Below are 23,420 nucleotides of genomic sequence, written 5' to 3'. Positions count from 1 at the left end.
CCTCCAGGCTGTTCTTAGGTATCTGTGTAAGGAAAAACAGATATAACTTGGAAAACAGACACACACAAAATGTGTGTGTTTATTCTTCTGTTGGCATTTTGTGTGTTCTTTAATAGCCTTCACATGTGGATTAGTCCTTCTGAAAAAGAAGGCAACCAAGCCCCCTGAAGAATAGGCCTTTGTGACACTGGAGAAGTTTACTGTGCCAAAGTTATGGTAAGAATTTGTAAATTTTGGCTGCTGAAGTACTTCCTTCCCCTGCTATGTTTTTATGTTGGAAACTTGTAAGTGTGGAATAGAGGGTGTTTTTTGGTTTGGGTTGTTTTTTTTGTTTTGTTTTTTTTTTTTTTTTTAATGACAATGCAAACATTCATTTCACAAACTAAACCGCCCGTTCACATGACACTGCTGCTGTACATAAACACCCTGTTGGTCTTGTTCTGCAGAAGTGTTTGTTGGGCTTCCTGAGTCATACGGAAATGCTCCACTGCTCCTCTTGGTGCTGTGCTGTGGACTTGGGCTGTATCTGCTCAGATTTAGTTTCCAAATTAATGTCCCTGGAAGACATGTTTTTACTTGGAAAAGGGCCCTCGAAATTGGGATGTTTTCCTGTGCCCCATTTTCTCTCTGTCTTTGAAATTTTTCATTCTGCTATCTCAGGAGCAGGTTTTGTCCTAGTTAAAGATTAACCTATTGGGAAGATGTTTGGTGCTTCATAGTTGCAAACCTCTCTTCCTCTTATATGTGATATTGTTTCTTCACACAGATCTTAGTTTGTGGCGGGCAATAACTCAGGCTGAAAGAGCTGTGCAGAACACGCAGGCCCAAGAGGATGCTGCTGGCTGCTCTGCCAGGTGAGCCTTCCTGGCAGCCTGGGATGCAGTGACAAGCTGTGCAACACAGTTGACTTCACAGGGGTTTTCTGGAGCAACCAAGGGCAGAATTAAGAGTCCAGGGCTAGACTGTCATGGTGACAAAATATTTAGAAAACATTTTCTTGCTTGAAACAAAAGCTTGGATTGTGCAACACAAAGTACTGTCCCAGTGTAATAAACGATGCTGTGTATTTTTAAAGGGTTCTGTGTGTTCCCTGACTGCCAGCTCTTGCCAGATTCAACATGTTCAGGTAAAATGAGGCATTTTTCCTCCAGACTGTTGCTTTTACAAGCTGGGTTAATTCTCACCCTTTATGCAGTGGGGTTGCAAAGATGTGGCAGCCAAATGTGACCTCACATTTTGAACACGGTGGGACATCCCTGTTAAAGGCAGATGTAGTGGAGCAGTGTCTTCCCTTCAGCCATGGTGGCACGGCTGCATAAAGATCAGTTGCTTAAAACTTACACCTCGTAATTGGCCTAGACTGATCTGATTTCTTGTGTGCTCTGTGACTAGACTTGGTGATTGCTTTTATTGGGTTAGAATGTGCTGCTCTTGCTGCAGTAGGAACTTTTTGTTCTGTAGGTGTTTCATCCTTCTGTTATAACTCATGTAACTTTCTTTCTGTTAATGCCTGAGGCATTTTGTGATGCCCCAGTCTTACCGATATCTACACTCTGACTTGAACAGAAGCCACAGGTCGCAAGGTGCCTGTAGAAGATTGTTCACTGGGAATAATACAAAATTATTTTAAGATGAGCAAATCTGTGAGAACAGAATGAAGACTGCTAGCCAGCCATGTTCAGTTCAGCACACTGCACCATTTGGAATTAATGCATATTTTTCCCAGTCTAGTCTGTGTTTCCTGGGTAATATCAGTTGTAATTTCAGAGAGAGCATGATTTTACATGTATCCCGCCTTCTCTGCTTAGAGCAGCAGGTGGCCAGATTTCTTTCTGAAAAATAGTGACTTGTCTCAGCTCTAAGCAGATCAGCTGCAGAGACTTTTTTAATCTTCAAAGTTGATTTTTTTTTAAGTTCCTGTAGTTGTTGGACTGTACTGTTATTCTTGAAAATGGAAAACAGAAGCAAAACCTGGAGGGGAGAATATACTTTTCTAAGGTTTGCATCATCTTGGATCTTTGTATGCTTGGCATGTAACCGTGTCCCATTCAGAGTGCTGCTCTGAACAGAGCAGAGCTCGTTCTTTAGGCTGCGGCTTTGTCCCTACCACTAGTTCCTCTGTTGCATTGAGCTATAAAACCAGCTGCTTTTGCTTTTCATACCTATTTGTACCATCTCTAATTTGCTATTAAGATGTTAACTTCTGCCTCCCGTTAGCCTAGCATGTGTCTATACTGTGACTACAACATAGAGGCAAGCAAGCAGTTTTCCGTGCTTTCTCTTGTGCTACCCTTTCACTCTTGGGAAATGGTCCCTGTAAACAGCTGCAGTGCTGCTTTATTATCCTCTTCAAAAGCTCTGGCTCCTTGTGTTGCTTATAAAAGGCCCCAATGAACTTGTAATGTGTGTGTACTGAGACTGCTGTTCCCAGCAATGCCCAGTATTGGTCCCCCTTTTTGTGTGTGTCTGTGTCTGGCTTTCCATTGTCCCTGTCCTGTGACAGTCAGCTCTCAGAACAGGGACTGTCTCGTTGTTCCATGTGCACAGCAGGTGGCTCAGATCCAGATGTGTATCTGAAGTTTCTGTGTACTGCAGTAACACAAACCATGTTACAGAAAAGCTGCATCTAAAATAGGGGAAAAAATTCAGATACAGTGTAATAAGTTTTATGCATTTTTTAGGGTTGAAGTTTGGGTTTGTTTGTTTTTATTAATCCTCTGACATGCTACTGGTAGGATTTTGCAAAAAAATGGATATATATGAAGTTCTCTTCACATTTTAAGAAACCTTTCCTATGGCCAGAGGAAAGCTTTCTTCCTGGGAGCTGCTCCAGGCTACTAGGAATGGGCTACTTCATGAGAGCTCTCGCTGGTTTCTTGGAGAGGTTTGTTTATTCCTGTGAATAGAGTGGGTGTGCTTATGGCAAAACCTCATGTTTCTGGAGACTTTCCTCTTTTCAGGCATTATTTTAGAAATGGAATGACACACAACAGGATGTGTGGTTGTAGATACATGTTCACGCTTCAGGGGCCATGCATACCTTTGTGACCATGTACAATCCTGTGCTTTTTCTCTCATCATTCATGTGGTGAAATAAACCATGGAGGAACAGTGGATTCATTTCTCCTTTTTATGCCCAGAACACACAGAGAATGTATTGATACTCGTTTTTCTGTTGACTCTTAAAATGCTCGGACCAGTTATTGGAGGTAAGGAGATAAAAATGAGGGTGCATGCCCATGCAGGCTTGAGATTTTGTTCCTCAAATTCGATTTGAAAATTGCAGTTTGATAAAATTGCATTTCTTCTATTTCTTGTGTTTGTATGGTTTTTAATTCTGAATTACCTAGGTGCAGTTAATGTTAACATTAACTGCACCTAGGTAATTCAGAATTAAAAATGCTCTTGCAGCATTCTGAGTGACCCCACTTTGGGAAGGGTGATCAGACCAGATCACCTCAAATGGCTCTTTTTAACATAAAGTATTCTGTGATTCTTTAGTGGTTTAATACTGGGATATTGGGGATCTCATGCAAAGCCCACCTTGATTTTGAAAGAGAATAACAACCTCATATTATAGAGGTGTTTGGCTTTATTTTTTGTATTCCTTGTCATGGCCATCAAAGAGAAAATAAATAGCAGTTCCTCAGTTGTCAACAGGCCTTTTAATTTTTCAGTGTTGGCTGGTCTATTCATATACAGAAGTTAGGATTTTTCAAGGGAAAGGTTCAAAACTTGGAATAATAAACAAACTGTGCTTATTTACTACTTTTTGTAAGTGCTCTGGGTCTGAACCCAAAACTTACTTTTTGATTTAGTTGCTAGAATGTCAAGTTTACTAAGATTGCTGTGTAGCTGTGAAGCTGCTGGAAGTTTTGCTTTCACTTGTTTATTTGGCTCTTGTTGCTGTGAGGCTTGCTGTCAGAAACTAGAAATGTTTCTAACCTCATTCCAGCCTTTCTCCTTTTTTTTTAATTTTTATAGTCCTGGTATAAAAGAAAGGGGAGAAATTTCTAGCTCTGTTCTTTCTGGGCACCTTCAAGCAGGGCTTCTGTTCTGTCACTGGCAGGAGTTAAATGAGGTGCCTGATGGTGCTACCTTCAGAAGAAGCTGGTTGGCTACAGCTCCTTCAGACTCTGTGGCAGAGGAGGTGTGCTTTAGATGCATGTTGTGTTGCTGGTGGCTGGAGTTTACAGTGAAAGTTGAGGCCTGGGCCATGAGTTCCAGCTTATCAGCAGCAATTGATAGAATAGTCCATGGATAGCAGAGGTGACCTGGAAGTTCATCATGGCTGATTGGTGTCCGCAGCTACCACCGACTCACAAATTTCTTCCTTTGACCAAATCAGTGTAGTGACTGTGTCATTCATCAAGGCCTGTTCCTGGTGGTTTAGTAGGAGTCTTGTCATTTTTTGGCCATTGAGATGAGCAGTCACCTTTTGGAGTCAGATTCGATAAACCCGGTGATCCATAGTGTGATGGATCTCTGCTGTTCCAGGGTAATAGTCACCTCAAACAGTTGACATTAAATGCTGCTTTATGAATGCCCTTAAGTTGTAGATTATTTCATAACAGGTTCTCTGGATGGCTGCAACTAGAGTCCCAGAGGACTGAGTAAATTTTGGACCTGATGTGCTGTTTCACTTAGAAAAGAGAGCCTTTGAGGGCAGGATTGAAGCCTGGCTCAGCCAGGAATGGGAAACCTTGAGTAGTATGCAGCCTCTGGAATTTGTTTTATCTGAGACAGTGTTGTGTGAAGTCTGGAGCCAAGGTCTCCATATGAAACTACGTTAGGCCTGTGTTTGGATCTGTGTATGAAATGAGATAGCTGTAGTACCAAAGGGACTTTTTTTTTGTTTCTTATTGTTGTATAACCTAAACTGTCTAGAGCAGGGAGATTCTTGAAGGATGCATGTCTAATACCAGCTTCCTGTTAAACTTTCACTAATTATTTTTAAATTATACTTAGAATCTGCTGTGGATGTTTTTAATTTTCTGCTTTGAAAGCTTGATACGTCTTCCTTCCTTTTCCCACAATACCAGGATAGTAGTGGTTATTTTGGAAATTGTTTTCCTTGTTCAGGTTTGAATTTTTGAATGCAAACAGCCCTTACGTCTGATACCCTCTTCCATTTTTCTTGGGCTGGAAATGCTGAAAGGCATATCCATTACCCATTCCATGTGGCCCAGAGGAGCTTGGCAGGTCAGTCAAATTGAAGGCAGAGCATCCAGGAGATGAAGAGGTGTCTGGTGCAGGAGGGTACCATCCTGGAACTGAGAATTGAACCTAGTCTTACCGTTCTCTGCCACAAACTTCCTCCTTATACAATCACCTCGGACAGAGTTATTTTTCTCTCTCTGTGCCCCAGTTCCCTATCTGGAAAGTGGTGATAACAGCACTTCCTCACTTCATGGGGATATTGTGAGGACAAATGCACCTCAAGCTGTGGGGCTCTTGGATACTGTGGTAACTGGGAGCACAGATGGTAGAAGGAAAATGTTCCACATAAAAGCTTTCTGTTCTTTGAGCCCAGTGGTAGATTATGGCACTGATGTGAGTATGGCTTCCACTGAAGTCATGGCTTGAATGGTGCCATGTCTTCCCTTCAAAGGTTTCCTTCGTTCTGTGTGCCAGCAGGGAAAGCCCTTAACGTCGTCATGGATGTGATTCTTTGGGTCCTTGGCTGCAGGCTCTGTGAGCCCAAGAGCCTGGGTGACTCTTGCTGTCTGTTTTCCAGCCTGGCCTGTTCAGTTACTGAATGGAGTGTGTGCTTCTGGCACCAGCCACCCAGGGCATTTCACAGACTAACTCACACCCTGGAAGGAGTTAAAAATACGTATGAATGGATTTTCACTTTTGAAATCCAGACTACTGTAGCAGTTAATCTGAGCAAGCCCTGGACTGCAGTGTGACCAGAAGAAAGCAATTGTCCCTGACACAACTGGTTAAATTTCATAGAAACCACATCCTTTGTGTTGCCACTGACAACATAACATTCCTTAATGTTTGATTTCAAGCAAAGCTTTATTACCCAGCTGTACATGCAAGCATACTTTCTTCTAAAGAATTTCTGTCCAGAGTCACCACAGAGTGAAGCTCTTTCCATTTTAACGTGAACTTTATGGTCTTGTTTATATATAGTACAACCAGGTAAGAGACAGGAAACCTATCTGCTTAATATGTTCGTTGTGACATGTCTGAAGGGAAGGAGGCAGTGAGTTGAGTATTTGTTCAATTGACTCTTGCTCATGCAAATAAGTTTGGTTTTGGAAGCTTTTTGGGCCATGAGGTAGAAGTATACTTCATTTATTGCTTACTCCTTGGAACATGGGGCTCATGTCATCTTTCTTCTTCACCTGCCTTGATAAATTCTATATTTAGTTGTCTCTGCCCATCCACTTGAACAGGACAAAAATAACTTCAGTGTAATCCATCCTCTCTGTCCTTTCCTCTCCACCCCTGCCCTCCCCTTTCCTTTCCTGCTGCTAGGTTTAGGGCATTCAGTTGTTTGTGAAGTGGTGTTTGTTTTGCTTTGTTTCCTTACAAGTAGGGTTGGAGGGCAGGAGAAAACATTTATACTCTGGCATAAAGTTGTTGTGAAGAGTATGCAAACTGTCAGAAGCACTTCCTCCTCTCTTACAACATTTGCTGAGGGGTCAGAGTGTGTGCAGAGTGTGTGGAGGGAGGTGGAGCAGAGAGGTTGGGAAATGACTTGCATGTGGCATACATCTGTCTGACAAAAAGCCAACCGTGCCAGGGGATAAATGGACAAACAAATAGGGTTTCAGTTCTGAACTCAGAACTTAAAGTTTGCACAGCAGCAACTCTTCAGATAAGTTTCCAATTGGACCTTGACTTGTGTTGTGCAAACACGTAGTAGCTAGTACAAAGGAGTCTGTCCTCTAAAACCCTGCCTAGGAGAGGATCTGGGCACAGGCTGTGCTTTGCATGGCTTCTCCTGTGTCCTCAAGTGGGCATATATATATATTTAAATAAATATATATTTCTCTGTGTGTGCATATATACATAGCCTAACACAGATCAACACTGGCCAAAACCCCCAGAAGTATTTAAGCTTTAACCCCTTGCCTTTAGCATGAATTAAGGTGAAGTAGCATTTCTGTTAATCAGGCTGTGAACATTGGCTATTTTTGGATTGGATAAAGAATGTCCACTGAATTTACCAAAACGCTTGCTGTCTATGTTATCTGAAATATTATGGTCTTCCACTATTAAGCTGATAGGGATTTAAGGGAAACAGTATTGTTTTGGTGAAACTGCTTTGAAATACGGCCTGCCAAGTTCTTGTATCTCGAGCTGAGTGCTGGGTATGTTGTTGTTCCTGACAGACACGTTGTCTGGAGATGTAGGGGGGACTGATTGTTCCAACAAAAAATGTTGCTTTTTGTAACTCAAGCATTTTTTTATTAAAGGTGTTAAAGAGGGTGATATGGAGCAGAAAGATTGAGGTGAAACCCTTTAATTGATGTCTAATAAAATTCAAGTTGGTTTTCATTAAATTTTTCATTTCAGTATCTGCTTTTCAAAAGAAAGTGAGACATTTTCCTTTTTTTTTTTTTTTTGCTTATTTTTGCATTTTTTTGCATTCATAGAATTGCTGCAGGACAGAAGGGAGAAAGAGTTGGTTTTGAAAATTGGTAACAGTTTTAAAGATTAAAATTCTTTGTTCTTCCTCCTCTTTTGCCTGTGTGCCAATAAAAGCCTGAGCCATGTGGCTGTGTCAGAGTGGCAGTGCAGCCCCATTTTGAGTTGCACCCTGAGTGATGAGGGTGTGAAGGACAACTGATTGGAGGACACTGATCATGTAGGGTCTTGTGTGGTGTGAGCTGTGTTGGGCAGTGCTGAGGAACCACTCAGCAGACCTGGCTTGCACTCAGGAGCCACAATCCTGCTTTGAGCCTCCACGCTGTGAATTTGTAACAGGGCTCGCTACCAGCGCCCACCTCGCCTCTGTGCGGTGGTGTCCGATTGCCTTGGCCCCCTCGCTCAGCCCTGCTTTTAAAGCAAAGGGCACTTGAGTTTCTAGGAATGTTAATTCCTTACTTTGCAAGCACAAATACGTGCTCTGAGTGTTTGGAAAGGAGCAGGCCCTGAATTTAGAGCTTACACTCCCAGGCACAGGGTAATCCTGTTAGGAGTGTGGGCTGCTGCGATGGTCCCGGGCAGGCCGTGCTGCCTCGCAGGCATCTGCTTCTCTACGATTGAGTCAAGTCAATATCCTCAAAACTGTAATTTACACCGTAATGATGGATTACACTTGTCATGGTTTACAGAATTTTGTGTTGTGTGTTTAATAAAAGAAAACTCTTTCTAATGCTTATTATTTCTGAAGTCCAGCACATCTGAACTAAAGCTCAGTGTATGCAAGGCAAACTATGCTTTAATTTTACAATTGTCTGATGGGACTTTGCGATTTATTTGTTGTTACTTCCTTAATGATGTTGCAGTCAGAGGCACTGTTTTGCTAAATGTTGTGTAAAAAGTAAATTGTAGCACAGCAGATGTTGGTATTTGGATGGATGTCGGTGCAATGGGGGGACAGCAACAGTCATCTCTGTCAGCTGTCTTCAGGCTCGGCAGGCCTGCTGCGTGGTTACTTTGGTGTGTAAAAACAGCTCGTTTTGCAACTGGGAAGTTTGGCATTACATTTGGCACTGAGCCATGTAGCTGGGTTAATACAAGTGTTTATCCAGTGATTTTCTCAAAATTGCTAACTTGGAGAGAATGTTATTAAACTTCAGTACAAAGAAAGGGGGAATGTGGATGGATATCTTTCTAAAAAAGGCAATGATGTTTATAATCCTAAATTCTATTTTAAAAAAATCCTTTTATTTCCCTCACCCATCTTCTTTGCTTTTTCATCATCATGCTTTTTCCAGCTTACTGTTTACAGTTTCCTTTTTAAGGATTAAGACATGGAAGCATACCTAATGAAATGCCATAACCACCTTTTTTTTCCATCCTGTGTGCTGTCATGAATTAGATGCAAAGAATAGAGGACTGCAAATGAAGCTGTTTAATTGCCACCATCCAAAATTTGGTAGAGGTTCCAACTGCAGCATGAAATGAGAACCTGCTTGTATGCATATCTGCAGAGCAGTTGATTTCTGTATAATAAACTACTGTAAATTTTACCTTTGGGTTAAGTACAACAATCCTTGCAGGCCATCAAGAATTTTTCATAGAACTCCTGTTAGTATCGGATATATTTCTTTATGGAAGTAGCAATTTAGACTGCATTTTCAGTAAGGACAGGCAGGAAGGAGCATGTGGTAGTTTTGCAGAGCAGCAAAACTACCACATGCTCCTGATTTTGTACCTGAAATTTGGAACCTGTTGATTTCATGTTCATTGGGAAACTTTATCATAAAGGATTAATTTTTCAAAGCCATTTTAATCTTGTATTGCATCTATGATTAAATAACTAGATGTCTTCATTGCTTGGAAAGGCTTCCATTTCTTTTGAAATTGGGAAAATGATTAAACTAGGAAATTTAGATTCTCTGATGAGGGGAAGAAAAGTGTATAAAAAACCATGTTCTCAAATCAGTGGTAGTGACCCAGTAGTGGACTTGTGCTTAGTTAATCTTGTAGTTGAGCTGCAATTTTACTACCAAATAAAATACCAGGACAGTAATTTTCATGTGGGTCCTTTGTTCTCTCTTTTTTTAAATTTTTTTGTCTTTATTAAAGAAGAGGGTGTTACCTGTATTGTCCAATTTCTATAGCCAAATGTGTCTTCATTTAGAAAACTGTAATTTGCAGTAAGTCTGCCCACAACCAAGGTTCATTTGGTATGCTGTGGATAAATGAAAATTTTAAGTGTTCAGTGACGGCTTTTTGGAAACATTTTTGTCTCTTAGTTTGATACGCAGGCTGTAATCCTGAAGTTAAAAAGGTTTTCTCACAGGGGATGGGGAAATAAATGTGCAAAAGCAGCAAGTAGGGGAATAATCTAAACCTACAGCTTCCCCAGACCAGGGGGTGGCACAGTCTTTGTGGCCAGTGTGACACAGGGAGATTTTCCTGTGAGTGTTGGCTGTGCCTGTGAAGGAGCAGGGTCGGTGCAGCAACCCTGTGCTCCCAGCCAGGCTCCACCTTAGCTCTGTGGAACATAACCTACGTGTCTGTGTGTGTCTGAAGGATACAGCTTTGAGATTCCAGCTTGCTCGAACTGGCTGCATGTCAGCAAGGAGGTGCTGAGTGGAGAGCATACTCTGCCCACAGGCTGGGCACAACCTGTGCTTCCAGCTGCCTGTGTTAGTGCTGGGACAGGAGCAGGAGAGGACTGCTGATGGCCACAGGCACAACTGGCATGGCCTGGGTGGGGGTCAGGCTGCAGCCTCTCCCTGCCCTGCCTATGCTTTCAGCCCAGCCAGTGCCTTCCCTTCTGCCCACCAGAGACCCAGCTTGTCCCTTGGTCAGCACTGCTCCGATGCAGCTATTTCAGCCAGAATTGTAGCCACGTCTTAGTTCATGTCTAGCACAGTTCTCTGTCTCCAAAAGGTGCCTCTATTCCTCCCTCCCCTTTTCTCCTCCTGCTCCCCTCCCACCTTACTGGCAGCAGCAGAGTTTGCAGGGTGGCCTTGCTTGGCTTGACCCCTGGAGTGGCAGAGGAGCCCCCAGCAGCTGCCACCTGAGCTGGAAGCATCAGCTCAGGGACCAGTGGCAGGAAATGCTGTAAAACAGGGTGTGCTAAGCATCAAACAGTGCAGGCTTTTCTGTACATATGTCTGTATCTTCCTTGCCAGAAGTCCCTGAGGCACCTGGCTTTCAGGAATGTTACCCCAGGTGACCTGTAGGGCTCTTTCTCTCTCCTGTTTTAAAAAATTGAATTAATAAACAAGAAAATGGAAAATAAGCAAGAAAAAGCAAAAAGGTGTCATTTAAAAGTTTAAAGTTTTATTTATGGTTTTCTGGTGTTCTCAAACTGTGGCAATCTGACTTTCCTGGAGAGCTGTTGTAGTTGTTGCAAGTTCTACACCTGATGGGAAGCTGTAATGTGGTTAGGTGAGGGATGTGCTTTGGAGTTTGTTTGGCTTCTGTTCTTTGGAGACATCCTAGTGAGAGTGGGAAGATGGAACTGCAGAGAGTGGACAGTTAAGGGATGGGGCTTTCAGGATTAGGGTGGATGAAGGAATGTGTGTGGTGAGGAGCAGTTGTGTGGTGTGCTGTGCTTGGAAAACCAGGCGTGGAGGAAAGGTGGGGCCGATGTGGCAGTCCCTGACCTCAGAAGATCCAGTGAGGCAAGTACCAGATTTGATGCCCACAGAAACTGGTGTGAGTTTAGGGCAGGTTGGGGGTGATGTTTAACACTGCTTATAGGAGCAGTTTGAATAGAAAATGGAATTTTTGCCATGTCCTCCCAAAACAAAAGTAAGAGGCACTGCAGACTGGAAACTGTATTTCAGGCTCCCATCTTCTGTGTCTATCTGCTTCCCTCTTCTGGGTGGGACATACTATCCATTTTTTATGGGATTTTTAAAATGGAAAGTGACCTTAGTGTAGCAAGATGCTGTTGGCAACAAGGAAATTAATTTATGGTAGCAGTGTCAAGGTAGGTGGGTCTCGATTGTGTCTTTTTTCAGGTTGGTCTTTATTTCATTTGTCCTTGTGTAAGAAACAGATCTTTCTCTGTGTGACTGAAATGCATTCTCTCCTAGAGCTTGGAACTGTTACAGAGAAGTATAATGAGCTTAATATAATAGATAACTTTGAGGTTAAAAAATAGTTGTGATTATATGTATGTGTTTTTAGTTGTATTTTAGGCATGTTTCAATGTCACAGGGCTAAATTGTGGTACCACTGAAATCCAGCACAAATTTTGCTGTTTGATTATATTAAGACTCAACATTTTTGCTGTCTGTTATAAAAATAAATGAGATGTAATAGTGTGTCTGACTGACCTTGTGACCCTGTTGAAGCAGCAGTGTGGATTGTGCTCTGCTTTACAGTGACAACACCTTAGTTCAAGGCACAGAAATCCTTGGCAGAGCTTCTTACGCCTGTGTTACTCGGCTAAGCTTAGCACCAGAGCTGCCGTGGCTGTTCTGCTCTTACACTACTGAGTGGTCAAGTTGCTTTAATAAATTCTCAGCATGCAATTAAGTTACTTTGCAAAATTCCTCTGAAGTGAGGCAGCACTCCTGTTATCTGGAGGAGATTTTCGTTGCTGAGTTTGGGGTAGTGACTCAGTAAAACTTATCTGTGGAATACTAAATTTGGAGGAGTAACCAGGAGGTTGCCACGATAACAAATATTAGGACTTGCTTTCTGGGAAGTGCTCCTAATTTTTCCATTGATGGCCATTAAATGCCTCAAGATAAATGAAACTTTTTATTAGAACTAACATGGTCTCCTTGTGCTCCTCCAGGATTTTGTAGACTTGCTAGTGACTAAATGAAGAAGGGAAATCCAAATTAGCCCCAGCCCTATAAAGACACCACCTCTTTTTAAATGTTGTTTCTTATTTTTTCCATTGAAATGTTTGTTTAACTTAGCTTTCATTCATCTTTCTACGAAATATTTATCAGTTTGTATAAACATTTTAAAATTCTACATTGATTTTATTTTCTTGGCACTTTTAAGAAATTTCCTGATGCACAGCATGATCACACAATTACTGGTAGAGCTTTTATTTTAAGTGACCGAAAACAACTCTGTGCATTTATGTTGAAAATCAGGACACAAACCCAGAAGCTAAAGGATAACAAGACAATGTGTTAATTTCTTACTCTCCATAAATTGCTTATTTATTAAAATGTGTGTTCTGCAGCTTAGTTTTTACTAAGAGAGCTTTTTCCCCCCCTCTTCAAACTGCCTCTGTAGTTGGTTCATATCTATTTTAGAAATGTTGCTGTTTCCATAAATCTCCCCTAATGTCCTTTAACCTTTTTTTTCCTCCATTTCTTTACAATTCCCTGAGGTTTTAATTCATTTTGGGAATGACACAATGATGTGGTAATGGGAGCCTAGAAGAGCAAGCCAGGGACTCAAGGAGTGGTGGATGAAAACATCCTCAATGAGGATGTTTTCTGTTTTCTTTGTGGCTGTGTCCTGCTTTTTCCCTCCCCTGCTCTTGCTTTCCCATGGGCTCCCACCCCCCAAGCTACCAGGTCATCTCTCAGCCTCACCAACTTTGGGATTTTAATGAGGAACCTCTGCTGAGTACTTTCCAGGTTTAATGTTCATAAAACAAATAAATGCATCATTAAAATCACTCTTGCCCAAGTCTTTGACTCATCTAATCTTTTTTTAATGGGGCAGAGTGAGAGAAGGGACCTAAAATAATTTTTAATCAATTAATGATGCTTTTCCTGAACATCCCCTATGTTTAGGTCGCTTGAGGAATAAAAGTTAAAAACCTGTGATTCCAGTCTTAATTTTTTCTGGAAGAGCTTTGGTTTGTGTATGTTTTTTTGCTTTGTCCATTCAGACACTCTGCCAAGTCTCTAGATGGGATTTACTGAAGAGCAAAACTGGGTGTGTGATATTCAAATCAGGCATGTGTTCTGATAAGCACAAGTGTCATGCCTAAGGATTCTTAGGCAAAAAGGTAAAATCATTGAATCAGCTTTCAGAGGCTGTCTAGAAAAGCCCATCCTTGTTCAAATACACCAGGGTGTGGTGTTTGGTGTTTCTGGTTTAGGTTTTATTTTTCTTTGTATTTGTAGTAGACATTAAATCTTTGGAGGACCAAGTCACACTGTTTGTATAAGTACATGGGGTGTATTTAAGAGCCTGATTTGTAGAAATAGTGACCATATTCAGACTGAGCTTGAGGAATAGTTGTAGCTAGCTCCTTCCTCTAAGGGAAGATATTTAGAAACTTGCAGAGGCTTATTAGCTTAAGTGCCTTGTTAGCTGCTTGTGCTATTTTCCATCATAGTGTCAAGGTAAAAATTACTTGGGGAGAAATAATTGTTCTAAGTATGCTTAATTCAGTTCAGTGAATCTGACACCTCCTCTGTCATTTTTATTTATTTATAAAAATGGGAGAGAGTTGGGCACCTGTCAAAAGCAGAGAAATACATGATGGCACTTTCTGTTACAGGAATGTTTTATTTTGTTAAAATCCTGGAGCTGCTTGCAAGTTTATTTCTGAGGATTTCTCTAATCGTGTTGGACACCTCATGGTGGTTTTAAGTCCTTTTGTTCGCACCATGAGGTAGTGAAGATGCAATTCACTTCGAAATTGTTTTCAGTATAGCTTAAGAAATCACTTTATATTTTCCTGTAATTTATGTAGCTATCCTTAAAACTGCTGTTTTTAATGAAATTTCATTTACATCTTCTCCCACTGGAGACAGCTGTAGGTTAGGACTAGCCTGACTAAGCTGTGCCAAAGGTAGGAGTAAGGAGTTTTTTACATGCTGATTAATTCTCTTTTGCTCCTTTGGGAATATCTGGTATTGCTTAAATTGATTGCTGTAAGCAATATGGCAACATTTTTGACCTTCTAAACTGAAATTCAGCAAAAAAGAAAAATATAAACCTCCATGTTTCAGTTTTACATAACTATACAGTTGAAGTATAGTGGTAAAAAATACAGGGGTGTCATCTTCTGCAGTCGTGGTGTTGGCTGGTGATCTCAAACCCTTTGGGAGAGATAGAATCTGAGACCGTGGTAGTTGTCCATCCCCTGCACAGGGAAAGTATTGGGCGAGAATCTGTTTTTCTTTTTCTGTAATCTGGCTTCTCATCTCTCCCATGGCCAGCTTTGTGAATCAGAGCACCCATTGCCTTCCTTAGGTGTTCCCACCTGCGCTGTTGTGTAACTACAGACAGGGGCAGCTTCCAGTACGTTTACTTTTCTACATAGCTTTGTGGGAAGCCCAAAGCCAAGGCTATGTGCTACTTTCTGAAGTTAATTTACAGATGTGGGGTACCAGGTGCCCAGGAGTTGTCCTCCCACAGCTCCCTTTGTCGCTCAAAGACCAGACGGCTCATCCATCACCCTTCACCCCACCTCCAGTGCCCCACCTCCCCCCCTCCCCATATTCCCCCGAGATATGATAATGAAGCAGGTGCCCTGGACTGCAGCTCTCCCTGCGCTTGAGAAACGGCAGGAGGTTTAGAAAAGCTGAAACCAGGGGAAGAGGAGGCGGCGCTTCTCCTGAACCTGTTGGCAGTCACGTCAGTCACGGCCGTGCGCCCCACAGCCTGCGGGGGAAGAAAGTGAGGAGCCCATTTGTCGCGCCCCAGCCAGCCCACTGGGACTGTGGGACCCCACCTGAGGGCCGTGCCAGGCACGAAGGAGCTGAGCTGAGGCCCGGTCGGTGGCGGCCGTGCCCAGAGGAGCCGAGCTGTTCGCGCCGCGCTGGCCTGGCGCGGGGCCGGGGGCTGCGGGTGACCTCCCGCCGGGGAGCGGCCCCGTGGGCAGGCCCAGCCACCTCATTGAGATTCCAGGCACAGGGAGCGCCTCTGCAGCTGTACGCTGGAGGCGGTGGCCGAAGAGGCATCCAGAGAGGGGCCCCAAAAAATCATCAAAGAACCGGCCCCTTCGCTGCGCCTCTGAATAGGCAGACAAACCAGAGGTCCTCCTCTCTCCGCCAGCGTGTTGGGAAAGACATTAACATAACCTCTTTTTTTTTCCTTTTCTTTTTAATTTCTCCAAGCTACCGAAAATCTACTGTGTTTAAATATCTTGTTCTGACAGTTTGCATCGGGGAGCGAAGAGTGGTGCACCAGTCTGGTGGGTGTCTGTGCAGCTATTTTTATGAAAAACGAAACATACTTGAGCTGAGAGTTTTCATTCAGGTCACCCTAGACTTAATTGTTTGGTGTCAGGTCGTTAAGATCCAGAATTAGCTCCCTGCACTTGGAAAGGGCTTGCTTCCGAGTGCTTTAGAAATGCAAAGGCAAGTTTTCAAGCCCTGCTTTCTTTTTTCCAAATCTGTTTTGATTTCAGCTGGTTTTGAAGCGAGTGGACACTTACTCAGTTTACTCAAGCAGCAAGAACTAACTGTAAATCCCCATCCCACTCCTCAGCACGAACGAGGTGGCAGCTCCTGAAAGCTTCACATCTTTAAGGAAATTGGCGGTCTGTTTTCCGAGCCCTTATTAGGCCGACAGGATGCGGACCACTTCTCATGGCCATTGAGGCTCAGAAATGAGTCACTGTGCCTTTGATGGGTGGCACATTAGCGCTTCGATTGGCATAACTTTCATGTTCCCTCGGACAGGAACTGGGGCTGTACGAGCAGGGAGTGCCTCCCTGCCGTCCATCATCAGAGTGTGTGGGAATGTAAGAGAAGGCTTGCATAACTCAAAAGCTCTAATTTTTTTGAGTGTTATGCTTACATGCAATTAAAGGTGCTACTTCTGATGCTCAGAGCAGAAAGTTTAATGCATTATTTATTGGTAGATTTGTGGTAGCCACCTGACTGCATTTCATATAACTGAGACTTTGTTTTCAGTCAGTGCTCCTGGGCTTGTTACTTGGTTACTTTGGGCCATAAGAAAGTTAATAGTCGGTCGGGTGCTTTTGTAAATATCAAGGGTAGCATTGGATGCTGACTTGGTTAACCTAATGATTTTTTTTTTCAAACCATTGGTATGTATGAGTTGATTAAAACAAAAGCAGAGGCTTCTTAAATATAGTCTGTTCTGAATTAAAGGGTGTGGTGTTGGCTTTGAATGAGCTTGATGCAGCAACAAGCATGCAGCAGTTGGTAAATAAAGATGGATTTTCTTTTGTTCTGCTGGTGCTTGCTGCTCATTATTCTCCACTTACCCCGTGAGCTTCCCAGGGAGTGGCAGCTGTTTCTGATGTTAGACACTCTATCAGTGGTAGACAGCTCCAGATTCGGTGAGATACTGTTGTGGGGAGGAGAGGAAAATAATCTAACCCTGCATTATTGTAAATCCTCAGTAGAATTAACTTTTCATGAGCCAAAGGAGTTTTGTGTTTAACTTTTTCTGAAATATTCAGGCATAAGAGTGCTTTGCAGTATGTGTTACAGCGAAAAAGCTTTTCTGGCATGAGATGGATTTACATTCTGAGTGTGTGCTAAGTATTTTAATGTGCAGTGTGTGGGGGCAGGCACAAGGCAATAAAGGGAAATCAGTCTATAACAATCTTTGTGTATGTTTCCAGATATATACAGTTTGGGAATCTTTGCAATTTGGAAATTGCTCGGAGTAAACAGAATGATACATAAAGATTTTAAATAATAAAGCTAGCAAGCTACAGAGGAGTCTGTTTGGTTCCAGGATTTTATATGTAGGATTTATAACCCATGCTTTTGCTTTCCTGTCTCTGCAGTGTTAGCATTCTGTTACTGAAAACAAAGAAGGCTCTGCCAGGGCATTACACAAGCAATGAATCACAGAGGAAAAAATGTTTTGCTTTGTAAATTGTTCACTTTTCCATGGTGGATCATTATTTTTTTTTAGTGTTGTCTGATAGAATTTGCCACACATGCTTGCATTTACTGTACTCGGTACAATTCTTTGTAGTGTGACTACATAACTGCTAATATTAGTGACTTCAAGTAACTTCTTCTTGTGATTCTTAAAAACAAAACCGCAACAGGAACAAAGAACACAGGGCAAAAATTGAAACAGCTCAGTTCACTCTTGAGGCATGACAGCTTGCTGAGTATATTGGAGGAAGGAAAAGGTGTTGATGTTTTTCAGACAGCTTTGTCCCAGCAGTTCCACATGATTTTTTTTTGTCTGTATTGACAAACTCCTTTTCTGCCTCCAGTACTCAGTTTTGCTGTCACCTTTTGATGTGGTCCTCGTGGGCTGTAGGCCATTTATAGTCTTTTAGCTAATCATAAAAATATAAACTTGTTTCTTAAGAATATGCACTTTGTACATCTTTTTGATGCCTGTTGGTGAATCTGTGTTTCCGAGCTTCTGCAGAGGAATGATAGCTTGCTCAGGCTTGAATGTAAAATTATACTTGGAGATCATCTCTTTGGGAAGTCACACACCAGGCAGTGTCTTGCCACTTTTTTTCAGGATGTAGAAGTACAACCTCAGTGTGTTATATAATAAAAATTTTTACCACAGATGCTGCACTGTGCCTCCTGCTCTCCTTGGCAAGAACAATAATCAATAATATGTTGGATTGCCATATTATAGTATTCATTAAGCTCCAGACATGTGGAAAAAATTTTAAATAAAATCATGTTGCTTATTTGCAAATTAAAAAGGTGGATCAGGAACCATAACCAGCTAAAGCAATGCTTAAAGGAAGATCTAAGTAGAATGATCCCTGCAGAAAGAGTGGTGGTAATGAAATCCTTGATTTTTCACACAGAAGCAGTGAGTGTGGAGGAGGATGCTATATATGTATGGAATGCACCATTTTAAAGACTGTGTGATTAATCCTGTTAGAGGATGTGTTTCTAACAGAGAAGCAGATCGGTGGGATAAAGCTGTAAGAAAGTATAAGAGCCAAACATAAGCATCTAATCTTAGAGAAAGTCTCCTGTGACAGTACAGTGTCATTCTGTTTTAAATTATGTATACTTCACTGCAAATAACCAGATTATAATTTCAGAATCTGCAAAAAATTGTCCCCTCTGTAAATGCCAGTGGGGAAGATGTGTAGCATAAATGCGGGAGTAAGGGAAGTAGAAACTCTCAGTCTTGTCCCTGTTCAGGTATTATTTGTCACATCCAATCTGGATTTAGTCCTAAGTGTGGATATGATAAGGGATGTGTGGTGGTCATTAGGTCTCCTGGGTGTGCTTTATGCAAAAAAAGAAAATGCCGAAGAGTCAGGTATGTAACAGCATGTTCCAAAATCCTGATGGCCTAGGCAGCCACCTTCCCAACCTGCTTACCTGGCAAACTTCTAGTCAAGAGCTGGGCTGAGCATGCCACGTGTCTTCTCGTCCCTGTAGTCACATCTGTGGTGTAACAGTAATGAGATTGGAGTAATCTCACTGATCTGGGCCGAGTTGGACTGATAATTTAAATGTGAAAGGCTTCATAATCTCCTGCTGATCCCAGAAAGTTTTCGGCATTTAATTAAGGTCAGAATTAAAAAGATGATGACAACAAAACCTTCCACATTTACCTCCTTGCCTATAAATGTTAAACCATGACAGGTGAATTCTGAAATTCCTGGAGCGATGATGACACTTTGGTAAACGCCTTACAGGCTGGTGTAACACTCAGAGCAGTAACAGCCATCTCTAAAAGAAACAATGAGAAGGTTTGTGCTCCTTTTCCTCTCCTCTTTCTTGCCCCATCCCTGTTTCATTAGTTCAAATGGATGTTTTCTGCAGACATGGCCACTACAAAGGTGACTCTGTGTGACTCTCCCTAACAGTTCAGTAGCTCTTAAGTCTTTTGTTTTAGATGAGGAAATTGAAGGCCCAGTGAGGACTAAAGAGGTGAAAGCAGCTGGTGGGGGCTGTGCACACCCGTGTCTGTGTTGTGTGGGCGTCGGGGTTGCTTCTGCTTCTGTGTGCAGGAGGGAGAAGGATGAGTGTGAGCAGAGAAGTGACACAGCTGCTGCCCAAAGCAGGTTGAAACTGCACCACAGACGGAGAGGAGGTCTGTGGGGACAGGAAGGAGACAAAGCAGCTGCAAGGGAGTTCCTGGGGCAGGGTGCACTTCGCTGGGAGAGAAATCACCGGCAGAGGAAAGCTGAGCAGCAGGAAAGTATGAGAGGAGCCTTGGAGAGCAAGAGAGCGGCAGAAGGTTGCCAGAGCCAGTAAATCTGGTGAGCCTTCTCTCACCTATCTTGGTTGTTTGAAGAGCTTGCCAGCAGGTGAACCTGTAGGCACTGGGCACCAGCCACTGCAGGGCAGCATTACAGGGTGCACAGGCGTGATCCTGCTGTGGCAGGCTGGAAAAGAGTTCAGCTCCTCGTGTACTCTCTCATCTTCCCCCCACTGATAACCCAGTGAGAAACCATACAGGAGGGAGGAGGGCATGGTTGATGTGTGGATGTGGGTGCTTTGTAGTTGACCACTTGCTTTTAAAATTTTTAAATCAGTTTTTGGGGTGAGCAGAATTGGAAAAGGGTGGTGAGTACTGTGTTTAGAATAACACCTTGAATGCGATTTTTGTGACTCGGCTGAGTAGAAACAGGATCTTTTAGGACCTAGAGGAGCAGCTTGACACCATGAAAAGCTATTTGATGTTCTTGAGAGACTACTTCAGAAAACAATGATCTAGTAAATGAGCAAAAACTCAGGCATAGTGACAGTCATCCAGAAGAGCCATCAGTGGGATTTCTGCTTCCTTCCCTGAAGACCTTAATAAATCTAATAAATAACTGAGGCTTTGATTAACTCTTTTCTTCTTATTCTGCTGCTGAACATTTTGAATGTGGCTGTAACACAGTCACGCAAATGTCACCTGTGCAGGTTACTCAGATGAGCAGTAGCATGGTGTGAGCAATGGGTGTTTCCTCAGACAAAGAAAGGTGGCATATCTTTCAGAGTGGATGTTTGTTTTCGACTTTGTGGTGGCTATACATCATCCAGTGTTTTCTCCTTCATATTGTGATATATCATCTTATGTTTCATGCTTGAGATGTTGTGAGAGAAGTGAGTGATGTTATGTAACATAAGCAGAGAATTATCTTCTTATGGTCTGAAAGTGACTGTTGGTTTGATAAAGCAGTTGACTAATTAGTAAATTACCCATTCTTGTTTAAAATACTTGCGCTGCAAAATGTAAATGAAAAAAATTTCTCCACTTGTCAGTATGAAAAATGACAATAGCAAAAATAATACATAGGACATCTGCTCTGATTTTTTTAAAATTTAAAATGCATTTAAGGCAGATGTTGCAGAATTTGAATGGAAATCGAAGTAGATGGAAGAACAAAACATAGCTGTTTACCTTCTATGAAGTCCCATTTTTATGGCTAACATCGCTATCAGTATGTGACTCAGTGCCTGTGTTTTTCCACTGTTTGTATCAGACTGAACTGAATGTTCTTAAAACTGTTGCTGTCAGGATGACATATAGTTCCAATATTAACAGAAATTATTGGTCGGTCAGTATTTTTGGGTGTTTTCTGATGTTGTTTCCATTTGCCCATCGTCTCTTTCCAGGAGAATACATCAAAACATGGAGGCCGCGGTATTTTCTGTTGAAGAACGATGGCACCTTCATTGGCTACAAGGAACGGCCACAGGATGTTGACCAGCGGGAATCACCTTTAAATAACTTCTCAGTAGCTCGTAAGTGTTTCTAGCTGCTTCCTTGTCCAGTTTGGGGTTGATGTCTTCTTGTAACATAGCTGGTAAGCTGCATCAGTAACATTCAGATCTGCCCAGAGCGCTGTGTCTAAACATAAAATGTGTTTATTTGAGCTGATAAATCCCACTGTGTTTCTCAGGAATGATTGTAATGTGGAGGTTTGATGCTCTGCTTATTTTTCTTGTTTTTTAAGTTTTCTAGTAATTTCTGGTTATTGAATAAAATGGGTTTATTTGTTAATATTTTGCATGTATGTTAGACAGCAAATTGCTTTAAAGTAAAAATTCACCCAGGTGCATGTACTTGGCAGGTAGGTACAGCAGAAGCATTTCTGCCACCAGATCTGGATTCCAGTGGCATTGACATTGGTCAGAGTTATTTAATTGTTAGCATAAGAGAATGCAGAGCGAGCACATTTTAATGAAGCACACTTGGATTTTCTTAATTGTGAACACAAACCTATAGTTCTTCTATCAAAGCCAACAAAAGGGTTTGGAAATAATAACATCTCCTAACCTCTGCACTCTCTACTATGCAAACATTTCCGACTTTGCTCAGGTGCTGCAGCACAGGATGTGATAGAAGACTCTGAAGATAATTTCCTTTTCTTGTTCATGTTTTTAACTTTTCACTGTATACTTCCAGCTTTTATTTTCTCCTGTTCCTAATCTTTCCTGTCTCATGATCTGCCTGTGTCTCGTTCAACCACTTAAAAATAGATCATTGTGGCACCTGTTATTAACAATGATCTGTTCCATGTTCCTGGTGATTACTGGTAGCAAAGCTCTAGAGAGAAAGGTAGGGACTTTCCCTCTTCATTGCAAGGTAGCTCAAAATACAGGGGGTTCATCTTTGTAGCTGATCATTAAGCAGGTATTTATTTTGAAACACCCTGCTCCTGGAAGAGGGCTGGGCAGCAGTAGGAATTAAGGGAAATGTTCATTATTTTTCCTCCAGTAGCAGCATATACCTGTTCTGAGCGATGATGGGAATACGTAATGTCCACCATGCTGTTGCCTGGTGCCTCTGTGCAGGATTCCAAGAGTGCTTTGGGGCTTTTTGTGTCGTTTGAGAGGCAAAATTCTCGTAGTGTTTTCATTTCAGTAATGACATGGTACTTTCCTCTTCAGACTGGTATCTTCTTACAGATCAAGAAGGTAAAGCAAAGCAGAAGAGAGCCATTAATTCATAAATTAATTAAGTACTTGGTCTATAGCCAGGGGCTTTTAACAAATGCACTTTCTGGAGGACACTTCCATCCTCTTGCTGCTGCTAACTGCATTACTTGGGCAGCTCAGTGCTAAGGAGTAAAAATGCGTCCATCACCTTTTCTTTGTCTAAGTTGCCTTTAAAATGGGTTAACTTAAATCAGTTTTCACAACAGGAATATGGTGCTTTTTTGGCAGATTGAGCCCATCAGTCTCAATATTTATAGATAAACAGGTTTGTTACCATGGCATTGGAGCATTGTCAGAGAAGACACAGCACATGCCTGTAGATGAGTTGTAAGAGTTGCCTGTAAGAGGCATTGTGGGCTGGGTGGTGGGTGGGAGGATGTTCCTAGCAGTGGCTCTTGCCTGGTGGCAGCTCAGGAAGGCCTAGAAGATTGGAGTGGGGCCTCCTTGCTAGAAGTCATTATTGTGGATTTGGGCCCACAGAAGCAGCTGTTTCCCCACCAGGATTTAATTTCTCATGTAGGCAGTAGCAGGCAGTGCTGCCAGCACTTCTGTCCCTTCTGGGCGCCCTCCACACTTTCACAGATTGACAGAATATTCTGAGTTGGACGGGACCCACGGGATCATCGAGTCCAACTCTTCATGTAAATGGCCCATATGGGGATTGAACCCACCAACTTGGTGTTATTAGCACCAGGCTCTAACCAGCTGAGCTCATCTTAGGGATCAGTGTTTTCATGTATTTTGCACCACAGATTTTCCCTTTGAACCTGCTTGCCTGATCCTTTCATTCAGGTTAACATGTTGCATTAGTGTGAGTGAATTTGAGCTGTCTCTGGAGGAAGGCTCAGGCCCGAGTACAGGCCTGTAGAAGCCTCCTACCAGTGAAAGGTGGGGGAAATAAATTATTTTGTAAAAAAATTAATTATTTTAAATATTACGATTAAATATTTTGTAAAAATTAATCCTTCTGTTTTCTTTTCATCCAAGAGACCATGATAGCCGTGACTTTTTTTGTTAATTAGTGAACCAGATTTTTTTTTT

At 42.1% G+C, this 23,420-nt stretch overlaps 1 protein-coding gene across 6 annotated transcripts in view; it reads left to right on the top strand.

Annotated features, from left to right (window-relative positions):
- Positions 1 to 23,420, top strand: part of AKT1 (AKT serine/threonine kinase 1) — a 78,869-nt gene that overhangs the window by 18,155 nt on the left and 37,294 nt on the right. For 5 of the 6 annotated variants that reach the window (XM_038137360.1, XM_038137365.1, XM_038137363.1 and 2 more), the window contains exon 3: positions 21,054 to 21,182. In XM_038137360.1, the coding sequence (XP_037993288.1) occupies positions 21,054 to 21,182 (129 nt within the window). Of the gene's footprint in view, positions 1 to 19,343; positions 19,709 to 21,053; positions 21,183 to 23,420 lie in introns of those variants that run through there. The other variant, XM_038137366.1, reaches the window with a different exon arrangement.

This window comes from Motacilla alba, chromosome 5, assembly GCF_015832195.1.
Source record: "Motacilla alba alba isolate MOTALB_02 chromosome 5, Motacilla_alba_V1.0_pri, whole genome shotgun sequence".
Lineage (NCBI taxonomy): Eukaryota > Metazoa > Chordata > Aves > Passeriformes > Motacillidae > Motacilla > Motacilla alba.
Note: the sequence above shows the minus strand (reverse complement) of the source record. Positions and strands in the feature narration are given on the sequence as shown.